A 12,744-nucleotide genomic window follows, 5' to 3' on the forward strand; every position below is an offset into this window, starting at 1 on the left:
GCATACACCTATTCCTCTCTTCTATAATCTAATCTAAATACATTCAATCGCAACTCATCTTATAAAATCATTCAATTGGGAAAATAATGTGGTGGTTCTTGTGCTACAATATCAAAAACACACCATGTGACCAATTGAGCACTCGATCTTGTGATGTAAATCAGTCAATCATGAGTATTCTAAAGAACAATTTATATTAGTAAAAAACTTGTCTCAAAAAAATTATGGAAGCAAGAACAGGGCCGCATGCACTACAGGTAATGTATATAACCATCTATCATTGTCTATCCTTTTTTATTTTTTACAGCACATCAGAGCTGCTTTTCCAAGCTATTTTTCTTGTACTCATCTCTAACTACCACTTAACACAAACACTAAACTGAGTATAACCCCTGCAACAGAATGAAGAATACAATCCAGGGATTCTCCATCAATCTTGCAGATATAACACACTATAGCAATCAGCAGACAGCAGCCTCTTCTAATCAACTCATCTTCTATAAGCATTTTGTTAAAATCCACCTACTCTCCACCTACTTCACCCACTTAAACCTACTCCACTAAACCTAACCCACTACACCACTACCACCTCACCTACTCCACTAAACCTAACCCACTACACCACTACCACCTCCACTTCACCTACTCCTTACCTACTACACACTCACCCTCTTCTATATATAGGAATCATGAATCATTGTAATAGATATCAATATAAATCAATCAATAATACAATTCTCTATTTCTCTTTATACATTAAATTTCTACATGGTATCAGAGCAAGGTTAAGCACTTAGTATTTTTCGTTTCACCGGCGGGCGGCAACCTCGCCTTGGCCGCCCGCCGGACCTCAACCTATTCCGCTTATTTTCTACACATACCTTCCCATCACTGCCTAAATCCTCTCTCTTGAGGCCAATGTGAATTCCTCTTCTTCATAATCTGCACTAACTGTGGCATCTTTTCTTGGGGCAAACTCTGCAACCCAACACTCAATCTATGCTTCTCCTCCATGCTCATTTGCCTCTTGTTAGGATCCTTCGCCTTCGGCTTTGGTTTGGGCTTCGCCACAGCCTTGAGCTTCACTGCAGCTTTCAGCTTCACGGCAGCCTTCGGTTTCACAGCAGCTTTTGGCTTCGCAGCTGGCTTGGCCTTTGCCGCTGGCTTGGGCTTCACAGCGGCTTTAGCTTTTGGCGCAGCAGCTTTTGTCTTAGCCGGAGCCTTCTTTTCCTTTTTCGCTTTTACAGCCTTCGGCTTTGCAGCAGCCTTCGGCTTTGCTTCCCTCTGGTGGCTCCCCAGGTTCCACCTGAGCTGCATGATTCATTTATAGCTGCAATTGATAAGGGAAGTATTAGAACAATGCCCAATAGAAGTATGCCAGCTGCTCCTTACCCTACTCCTGGAGCACTATTAATAGGTGATGCTTTCAACATGCGTCATCCTTTAACTGGTGGAGGAATGACTGGAGCCCTGTATAAGGTGTTTTGTGCATCTCCTGATCAAGCAAGGAAGGAAATGCGTGAAGCATGTTTTGATTATTTGAGCCTTGGAGGTGTGTGTTCAACAGGACCAGTGGCTTTACTCTCTGGTCTAAATCCTAGCCCATTGAGCTTGATACTCCATTTCTTTGCTATAGCCATATATGGTGTTGGCCGTCTCTTGCTACCATTTCCTTCCCCTAAGCGCCTGTGGATAGCAGCTAGATTATTTTTGGGTGCATCGGCTATCATTTTTCCCCTCTTTCTCTCACATGGGCTTGTCCCCTCTCTCTCCTCCGTTTGATTTCAAAATCCATTATTTTTATTTATTTTCTCCAAACCACTTTCCTTATTTCCCCCATCTTTCATTTTGATTTCAAATATATTTTTATTATTTCTTTCTTTATTTTTCTTTCACATTGTTTTTTAATCTTTTTCAAATTCCATTCATACCATATAGCTTTGCACACCAAACCATCTTTTATTCATCTCAGGGATCAACCCCGATCACAATTTTAACAAAAAAAAAAAAAAACAACCACAACAACACAAACCACAACACCACAAGATTTGTTTTCTTTTCTGCAGACGGCCACCCACCAACCTCACTTTTTCGCCTATTCCGCCGGTCTTTTCTTCTTGCCTCCGTCCTGGGCGGCCCTTGACGGTGTTGCCTCTGTGTTTCCCACTCCACTGGGCACGATCACTCCACCCTGCTCCTCCACTACAGCATATGGCGGACCTCCAAATCGGAACATAACGGTGGCCTTCCGCTTCAGCTCCTTATTTTCCACCTTTAGCACACTTATCTCTGCTCGCGCATCCTTATACATGCGTTGGAGCAGAGCCAGTTGGGCGTTTAACTGCTGCACCTCATTTGTCCTACTCTGCAGCCGGTGCGACAAGTTTGTGACCGCAGTCATAGTTTCAACACAGGACTTCAATGTATACTGATTAGCTTCAATATCCGTTTGCACTGCCATTTTTTGCTCCACCGACCGCATCGGAAAGTTCAACGGAGCAAAACCAGAGGTGCTTGGTTGAGGTTCACAGGCCACCGCACCAGTTATCTCTCTTGTTGACTCGTTGAGGTCGGGAAAGAGAGTGAGCAGACCACGGGAAGAAGAGGCTATGTTCTGGGTAGCTGAACGGGAAGAAGAAGCCATGTTTTTGGGTTGCTGAGTGTTTCAGAGAAGGGTTGGTTACAGAATGTTACAGAGAACGAAGAAGTTTCAACTGGTTTGTTATGCTTCCAAGCCTCAGACTTCGCTTCGGTTTATAAAGACAGAGACGACGAGGCCGACACGCGCTCTGTCAATCACGTGCATCGCCACGTGTCAGGCGCCCCTTTTGATGGCTCGACGCTTTCTGTCGGGCACGTCTTTTGATGAAGTGGGCGCGCCTTTTGATGGCACGCCTTTTGATGGCACGCCTTTTTATGGATTGGGCACGCCTTTTGATGGCACGCCTTTTGAAAGATTGGGCACACCTTTTGAGGGTGCGACTTTTTAAGGGTCCGACAAGACTCTGTAAACTGTCCCGACATTGATTCCGGTTAGCTCCTTCATGGGTCCGACAAGACTCTGTAAACTGTCCCGACATTGATTCCGGTTAGTTCCTTCATGGGTCCGACAAGACTCTGTAAACTGTCCCGACATTGATTCCGGTTAGTTTCTACAAGGGTCCAGCAAGACTCCGTAAACTGTCACCACAACTGTCACAACATTGTCTGCTACAACGGTCCGACATGACCCCATAAACTGTCTTCTACATCGGTCTGACACCGCCATCCAGTGTCCTCTACACCGTTATGACACCACCATACAGTGTCCTCTACATGGTTATGACACCCCCATACAGTGTCCTCTACAACGTTATGACACCACCATCCAGTGTCTTCACCAATGGTCTGACACGACCATACAGTGCCTCTTATCCTCTTTTATTTTTATGTATTTTCTTGTTTTGTTACTCTCTCCAAACTCAAGTTGGTTAGTTCCTATCCCCCTTGAGTTTGCGGGGGGCTGTTAAAATCCACCTACTCTCCACCTACTTCACCCACTTAAACCTACTCCACTAAACCTAACCCACTACACCACTACCACCTCACCTACTCCACTAAACCTAACCCACTACACCACTACCACCTCCACTTCACCTACTCCTTACCTACTACACACTCACCCTCTTCTATATATAGGAATCATGAATCATTGTAATAGATATCAATATAAATCAATCAATAATACAATTCTCTATTTCTCTTTATATATTAAATTTCTACACATTTGTTCTGCAAACCCTACCTACCCACCCTCTGTTAGAATAGGAAATTGTTAGAATAAGAAGTATTAGAATAGGAAATAGTCGGTTGTATTCTTATTCATTCCTTTTTTTGATTACTCAGACTATGCATGTAATTGCTCAATTATCAATATAAAAGGGAATGAAGTCTAACTCATTCCCCAACTCTTTCTCTTCCCTAAAATTACATGGTATCAGAGCCTAAACCCTAGCCCATAACTTATTCTTGTCTGCCGGCAGCTCTATCTTCCCCAAGAGCCCAGTCAGTCACAGTAGCCTCTCACCCAGACCATCGTCTGTCATCCCACAGTCCGTCTAGGCCATCGTCAGTCTCCTAGGGGGTCTGTTGGAACTCTAGGGCCTCACCCAGGCCATCGTAAGGCACCCTAGGGCCTGCCGACAGCCTCTCTAGCTTCGTTGGCTTCTGTCGGCATCTCCTAGGCAGCCGTCGAATCTCTCTTGACTGCCGACTCTCTCTCTCGCAGCGTTGTCTCTCTCACAGTCGTCAACTCTCAGCGTCATCTCTCTCTCTTTTCTTATACAGTTGTAATGGTGTATTAGGAGTGCTTCTAATGGTTGGTTAGTAAAATAAATAAATAAATAAACAAAAAATAAAAAATATATAAAAAAAATGATGCTACATTAAAAAAATAAATAAAATAAAAAAACACTTATTTTGCTAATCTCTTTGTGGTTATAGTGTTGGCTATTCCTCCACCATCTTCGAGTTTGTGATTGGCAGATTTCACTAGTGAGTCTACAAGATCTCAGCCACCTAAGAGCGAGAGTTCCCTTATCCCTTCTACTATGCCTGATAATCTCAACCCTAGCCTTAAAATCATCACTTCTTTATTCAATGCTCAGAACTATCTAGCGTGGTCGAAGAGTCTGACTATTTTCTTGAAGAGCAGAGAGAAGATTGGGTATGTTGATGGCAGAATCCATGCATCCCTCACCACAGACCCGAGTTATGATCAGTGGGAGATCACCAACTCCCTCAACAAAATGGTGTTGCAGAACTCAAAAATCACCATCTCCTTGATATCGCCCGTAGTCTATCCTTTGAGATGCGGGTTCCTCGATCCTATTGGGGGGATGCGGTTCTCACTGCCGCTTATTTGATTAATCATCTTCCTACCCAAGTTCTTCAAAAACAAGCACCTCTTCAAGTTTTGTTCGGGTTTACCCCTTCCGAGTTCTCCATTCCTCCTACGACTTTTGGTTATGTTTGTTTTGTCCATAATCATTCAACCACTCGTGGTAAATTGGATCCCCGGTCTCTTAAGTGTGTTTTTCTGGGTTATTCTACCACCAAAAAGGGTTATCAATGTTATCATCCTCCTACTCGCAAATGGTTTGTCTCCATAGATGTTACTTTCTTTAGGTCTCAGCCCTATTTTCCGACCCCCCCGGTATCACAGTCATCCCTTTAAACAGATAGTGGATGATGAGCCAACAATTGTTGAGGAAAAGGAAGCAGACAAAGTTTATATCAGGGACAAGGATAGACAGCAAGTCACTTAGATGCAAGAGACTACTTCTCTTCCTCTACTACCAACTTCTTCTCCGAATGAGTGTCTAGAGTCACCCACCTATACTAAGAGTCCAGGTAATTCTGATTCTAGACTTCTATTCCTGTTTTTTCCAATCTTGATGTTCCCATTGCTAATAGGAAGGGGGTTAGGTCCTGTACTCAACATCCTATTAGTAATCATGTCTCTTATTCTCATTTATCTTCCTCATATAAAACTTTTCTATCTAAAATGTCTTCTATGAGTCTACCTACCAATTTTTAGGATGCTCTTTCTATTCCTGAATGAAAACATGCCATGATGGAAGAGGTGAGAGCTCTTCGCAAAAGTGGCACTTGGGAGTTAGTGGAGTTACCTAGCGGCAAAAATCCAGTTGGTTGTAAGTGGGTGTACACGGTAAAACATAAAGCAGATGGTTCCATAGAACGATACAAAGCAAGACTAGTTGCTAAGGGCTTCTCTCAGACTTATGGGTGGATTACCAAGAGACATTTGTACCAGTTGCTAAGATGAATTCTGTAAGAATTTTACTCTCTTGTTGCAAATTTGGATTGACCCCTTCATCAATTTGATGTGAAGAATGCATTTCTTCATGGAAATCTAGCAGAAGAAGTCTATATGGATATTCCACCTGGTTTTGCCGATGCTAAGTCCAACGGTAAGTATGCAGGTTCCAAAAGTCACTTTATGGCCTAAAGCAGTCTCCTAGGGCTTGGTTTGAAAGGTTTACTCAAGCTATGCTGAAATATAGGTTCAAGCAAAGTCAAGCTGATCACACCTTGTTTGTGAAACACTCCTCACATGGTAAGACCACAGTTCTTATTGTCTATGTTGATAATATTGTTCTGACAGGAGATGATGTTGAGGAGATTCCTCATTTGAAAGAATATTTGGCTAAAGAGTTTGAAATCAAAGACTTAGGCTATTTGAAATATTTTTTGGGCATTGAAATAGCTCGGTCCAAGGATGGCATCATCATATGCCAAAGGAAGTATGTACTTGACTTGCTAAAGGAAACTGGAATACTTTGAAGTAGACCATGTGATACACTTCTAGAACTGGGCCAGAAACTGAGTAAGGATCAAGAGAGAGATCCAGTGGACAGGGGGAGATACCAGAAACTAGTGGGCAAGCTCATATACTTATCCCACTCACGTCCAGACATTGCCATTGCTGTGAGCATAGTGAACCAGTTTATGCATGCTCTTAGAACTTCCCACTTGAAGGCTGTTATGAGAATCTTGAGATACCTGAAGTCTTCTCCTGAAAAGGGTCTCTATTTCTCAAAACATGGCATCTCAGTGTGGAGGCATTTACTGATGCAGATTGGGCTGGCTCAATCACTGACAGACGATCAACTTCCGGATACTACACATTTGTGAGTGGTAACCTAGTCACATGGCAAAGTAAAAAACAGAATGTGATGGCTAGATCTAGTGCTAAGGCAGAATTCAGGGCTATAGCTCAGGGTGAATGTGAGTTACTATGGATTAAACTATTGTTGGGAGACTTGGGAATCCATCAGACTGACTCCACGCGACCATTCTGTGACAACAAGGCCGCAATCAACATAGCTCATAATCCAATTCAGCATGATAAAACTAAGCATGTGGAGATTGATAGGCACTTCATCAAGGAAAAACTCACTAGTGGCACCGTATGTATTCCATTTGTGAAGACTGAGGACCAACTAGCTGATGTTCTCACCAAGGGACTAAGGAGCAAATCCTTGCATGGCATTCTCAACAAGCATGACATGAGAAATATCTTCGCACCAACTTGAGGGGGAGTGTTAGAATAGGAAATTGTTAGAATAGGAAGTATTAGAATAGGAAATAGTCGGTAGTATTCTTATTCATTCCTTTTTTGATTACTTAGACTGTGCATGTAATTACTCAATTATCAATATAAAAGGGAATGAAATCTAACTCATCCCCCAACTCTTTCTCTTCTCTAAAATTACACCCTCCCCCTCTCTTTAGAAAGCACCTATCCAAACCCAAAATAAAAGAAACAACAACAAAAAGGCAACTAAAATCTTCAAATTGAGAACTCATATCCTGAGAAACTCTCAATATATGGTAAAAGAAATATCAGCACACCTTCTACCCAGGTAAAAATGCTAATATCATGCGATTTACCAAACAAAAACGAAACGAAGTCCAGTTGCCCATCTCTAAAAGCTTTGCTTTAACAATAAGTCACACATTCACATAGTCATCCAACCAAAACTCCTAATTTATTGTGATAGAATACAAGCCCTAGAAACATCTCCTTAAAGCCATTCTCCCAAACCAAACATCCTCCCATAATTGAACAGGTTTGCAATTGAAAAACCAAAATTCAATCAATATCACAATCGAAAGCTAGTACACAAACCTAAAGGGTCAGGCTAATGCAAGAAAAATATAAATTCTTATTTCAAACGCCATGAATTTATTCAAGTCTTGTAATAGAAATAGAATCCAAAAAGATAGATAACTCATCAATCAAATTATTAAAAAGAATATAGCAATAGTTAATATTTTTTCTTAAGTTAATGCATACAATAAAACGCACTAAATTTTATGATTATATTTTATACTTTATTGATTATTCATAGATAATGTTTATCTAAAAAAAAGATAAATAATGTTAAATTAATGGGGTTTCTTTTTTTCGGTGCGTGTGATGGTAGAAATTGATATTATATATTAAATTTTACGACAATTATTTTATTTTTTTTTTTTTTTCAATTAGGAGTTACATGTGCTTCCACCCCCCTAAAGTCAAAATCTTGGATCCGTCGTTAACCAGAAGGGAGGGAGAAGGTGGTGGAGGGTGGTTGAGACCACTTTTCTGCTTCTTTGTTTCTCTTGTTGCATGCATCCCTGAATCGATCTCCATATATGTATCCCTCAACTGTTGAATTAACAATGATGGACGCCAAATTTTAAAATTCACGATTTAATTTGTTATTGGGCATAACTTTGGGAGCTTTAATTATTTGGTAATTTTCCCTGGTGTTATTTGAAATTGGTATTTAATCGTGGTAAATTTCAAGAAAAATACAATTTTAATCAAGAAAATTTGCTTAAAAATTGAAATAATTCATTCACGCGTACATTCATGCTTCCAAATGTACCCATCAAAGACTGTACAAGCCTCATTGTGGAAAGATCTAACTCTGAGAAAAAAATGGAAATAACAAAACAAAAAACATGGCAGCATTTGCGCCCAACATCCCAAGAAAAGAGAAAAGATCTCCTAACTCCAAGAAAAAATGGTGAAGTATGACGATCTAATCTTGAACATACAATCATCCTCAATAGTCCTACAACCAAATGGAAGAAAAATCTTATCTAGAACTTAGTCTGCTGAACATTTCATCTCCTTGTAATTTTGATTCACCAGCAATTCCAAATAAAAGTGAAAATATCTCATCAGATTGCGGGTGCGATCTATCACCAGAGAGAAAGACATTAACTCTCCCTTTCTGCAAAATCCAACTACATCCAGGAACTTTCTTCATCCCCTTCAATCCCATATCCTTCCTCAGTGTTTGCTCTTCAATGTGACATCCAGTTGCTACATATATATTGCGTAGTGCCACAAAGGCTGGTACATTCAACGGATCCAACTCAAGGAGTTTTTGGGCTGCACGTTTAGCAATCTCTGCATTCTTCTCACCAAATCCACACACACCAAGTAATGCCCCCCAAGCGGCATGACCTAACTCAAAAGGCAGGCTCAGAACAAACTCTTCTGCTTCCTCTAGTTTGCCTGCTCTGCCTAAAAGATTTATCATAGAAATATAATGCTCCAAGCCTGGTTCATTTGAGTATTCATTATTCATGGCACTAAATAACGCCCACCCTTGGTCAACAAGACCTGCATGGTTACACGCTGACAAAATCCCCAAGAAAGTAACAGAATTTGGGCAAATTACAGATTCCTGCATGGCTACGAAGAGCTTTAGAGCTTCACTAGCTAGCCCATGATGTGCAAATCCCATTATCATGGAATTCCAAGAAACCAAATCCCGAGATATCATATTTGAAAAGATGCCATGTGCATCATCTATCTCCCCACATTTTGCATACATTGAAATCAAAGCATTCTCAATAAATAAATCAAGTTCCGGCAGTGTCTTTGTCAACAAACAATGGAACTGCTTGCCTTGATCAAGATTAGCCAATGCACCAGCGGCTCCAAGAAGAACAGAATATGTAGAATTTGGTGGTGATATTCCATTAGTTCGCATTTCTGCAAACAAGCAGGTAGCTTCTGCAAAACATTCATTTTGGACATACCCTGATATCATTGTTGTCCATGCAACATCATCTTTATCAGGCATTCTCTTAAAAAAATCACATGCCTCTTCTACTTTGCCAGCACTAAAATACCCACTGATCATAGAAGTCCATGAAATTTTGTCTCGGAAGGGTACTGTGTCAAACAAAATCTGTGCATTTTCCAACTGTCCAATCTGAATATAACCAATAATCATAGAATTGCAAGACTGAACTGTACAACTTTTCAAATTTTTAAGAAATATACAATGTGCATAATCCATGATACCAAACATTGAATACATGTGAATTAGGCTCTTAGACAACCTTCCATCACCTTCAGCACAATCCCAACCATTAATTATCAAATATGCATGTAATTGCTTGCCCAGCTGAGGATGACCCACACCTGCACAAGCATAAGCAAGTGAAATGAAAGTCTCACCATTTGGTTTTATGTCATAGTTCTCTCTCATTTCAATAAAAAGCAACAAGGCATCTCTGTATAAGCCATTCCAACCAAACCCGCCAATCATGGCTGTCCAAGAAACAACATTCCTCTCGGGCATTCTTCGAAATAAGAAATACCCCTCTTCCACATTGCCAACCCTACAGTAACCGGCTATCAAGCTAGTCCAAGTAATCACATTGTAGCCATGCATCTTCTCAAACAATGCTCTTGCTTCTTCCATCCTACAATGCTCAACATACCCCGAAATCATAGCATTCCAAGAAACTTGATTTTTGGTCGGCATAACATCAAAAACTCGCCTTGCTTCCTCCAAATATCCATTTCTAACCAACCCGACAACCATTGAATTCCAAGAAACCACATTCCTCTCTGGCATCACAATAAACAACTCCCTTGCCTGATCAACCATCCCCGCATTCATCAACCCACAAAGCATCGAAGTCCATGACACCACACTCCTCTCCGGCATCACTTCAAACAATCGATATGCATCATTCAACCTCCCCCATTGCAGGTAAGTTGAGATCATTGCATTATATGTTACCACGTTTCTCTCAGGCATGATCTCGAATAGTGTTCGAGCTTCGTCAACAAAACCATCTCTCCCGTATTTTGAAAGCAATGAAGTCCAACCCACAACATGGCTAGAGTTATCTCTTTGAGGTATTTGCTCGAGTAGGTCACGAGCATCTTCAAAATTATTGTTGGAAAGGCATAGGAGGAGTTGAGAATCTTCAAAACTGAGTTCTGGGTAATGGGTTTTGGAGAATTTGGTTTGGAGTTTGAAGCAACCGACATGAAAGGAACAGCAGCACAGATTAATTGGCCTTTTTGAGAGGAAGTGTTTGAGGGTCTTCAAACTGGAAGTGGTGCACATTAACTGTTTTCAGTATGAGGATGATATTGTGGTTGTTATTTGCTCAGTGTCGTGCCATGGTTTGATTGGTAAATTTATGATCCCCTACAGGATGTAACAACAATAATTATTAGACTAAATTCAACATTATAATTTTTCTCTCTTTTCAGGAATATATTCGGACAGCATATCATTCAAAATTAGGGTGGGACAAGAAACACTTAACTTGATGAGTCATTTAAGGTGTCTGATCAATGGGTTAACTCACGGTGTGACATTAAATTTCTTTGGAATTCTCTCTGAAGACTGATTCATAGAGATGATTAAGCAAATTGTAAAAATAAAATAATGCAGTAATATGAAGTTTATAATTAACACTTGGTTATTGAATATGAGAAGGTGGGATATTTTAGGAATTAGATAGATTTGGACTAGATCAATCCAATATGAGATTTTTTAAGAAAATGTTGTAGGGTATAATGAGATTAGTTGTTTTATTTTAACCTTCTTGATAAGAGATAGGGATAGAATTCACAATTTGATAAGTATGTATGGCAGAGAGAAGTACATGTTCTTTTTGATTTATTTGATGAGAGAGGTAGAATGGGAGTTATATAATAGCACTTTTATTTTGATATGAGAGAGAGAGAGAGAGAGAGAGTTATGATGAACTTTTATTTAATGATAGAGGTGCCTTGTTTATAACATAGAGAGATAAAGAGAAAGTGAGCCATAATCCACCCTCCCCCTCTCTTTTAAAAAGAGCATATCCAAACCCAAAAGCAAAGAAAAGAAACAACAACAACAACAACAAAAGGCAAAGGACGAGCCACAAGAACCAAAACCTTCAACAGAAAACTCGTATCCAGAGAAACTCTCAATATATGGTCAAAGAAGCTAAAACCATAAAATTGACCATTATCCATATCAGCACATCTTCTAACCCAAGTAAAAATGCTAATAATATGCAATCTACCAAACAAAAACGAAACAAAGTCAAGTTGCCCATCTCTAAAAGCTGTGCTTTACAAAGCCATCCAACCAAGCGTCCTACTTTATTGTGACAGAAAACAAGCCCTGGAACTCCTCCTCAAAGCCATTCTCCCAAACCAAACATCCTCCCATAATTGAACAGGTTTGCAATTTCAAAACAAGAATTCAATAAATATCACACTCCAAAAAAGCATCAACACACAAACCTAAAGGGGCTGGAAAATTTAAACTTAAATTAGAATCAGAGCCCAAAATTGTGTCATTTCCAAGTTCAACATTTGGCTAAGGCATAGAAATAAAATCCAACCTTCCCACTAAAGTAAAACCCCAAAAAAAAAATTTGTCTAAAATCAGAGACTGAAACTCTAAATCACAAAAGATAGAAGATTAAACTAAGGAATTATTATATTAACAAATAAAACATGAAAAAAAAAATTCAATTGAAAATCACGAATGACCAAAAAAAAATGGTTTGGCAATCTTACGCTGAAACGACTAAACCATAGGCCCACGATGCTGCCTGGATTGTCTCCGATCCACACCGTGGCTCTGCCGAATGCCTAGCAGAGCGAAATGAGAGAAGTCACAGAGATCGACGATTGATGAATTAAGAGAAACGGAGAGAAAGAGACAGAGATCTTGTTTGGTTTGATTTTGGGAGAGGAGTTTTTAAAATTATTTTTGTGAGAGAGTTTATAAATTTTTTTTTGTTTGTTTGGTGTGTATTTTCTTCACGGTATGACATGCCACGCAGCAAGGAACATGTCACCTCTTCGGACCCATCTCAAAACACGTTTGGGGTCCACTTAATTTTGGCCTCAAAATTGGGTCAAAAAAA

The 12,744-nt window shown here is 40.1% G+C and overlaps 1 protein-coding gene across 2 annotated transcripts; it reads right to left on the minus strand.

Moving 5' to 3' along the window:
- Positions 1 to 8,367: 8,367 nt before the first annotated feature.
- LOC114256481 (pentatricopeptide repeat-containing protein At1g32415, mitochondrial) lies at positions 8,368 to 12,544 on the minus strand. Of its 2 annotated transcripts, XM_028196140.2 has the most exons (3): positions 12,392 to 12,544; positions 11,140 to 11,219; positions 8,368 to 11,018 (listed from the first exon to the last, which is right to left on the minus strand). In XM_028196140.2, the coding sequence occupies exon 3, from the start codon at positions 10,932 to 10,934 to the stop codon at positions 8,652 to 8,654; it is 2,283 nt and encodes a 760-aa protein (XP_028051941.1). In that variant the 5' UTR covers positions 10,935 to 11,018; positions 11,140 to 11,219; positions 12,392 to 12,544; the 3' UTR covers positions 8,368 to 8,651. The 2 variants fall into 2 exon arrangements, with proteins under 2 accessions (XP_028051941.1, XP_028051942.1); XM_028196141.2 differs by lacking the exon at positions 11,140 to 11,219 and having other exon boundaries at positions 12,392 to 12,530.
- Positions 12,545 to 12,744: the final 200 nt, after the last annotated feature.

The sequence above is a fragment of the Camellia sinensis genome, chromosome 13 (genome assembly GCF_055761805.1).
Source record: "Camellia sinensis isolate YWXY chromosome 13, ASM5576180v1, whole genome shotgun sequence".
In the NCBI taxonomy this organism is placed as follows: Eukaryota; Viridiplantae; Streptophyta; class Magnoliopsida; order Ericales; family Theaceae; genus Camellia; species Camellia sinensis.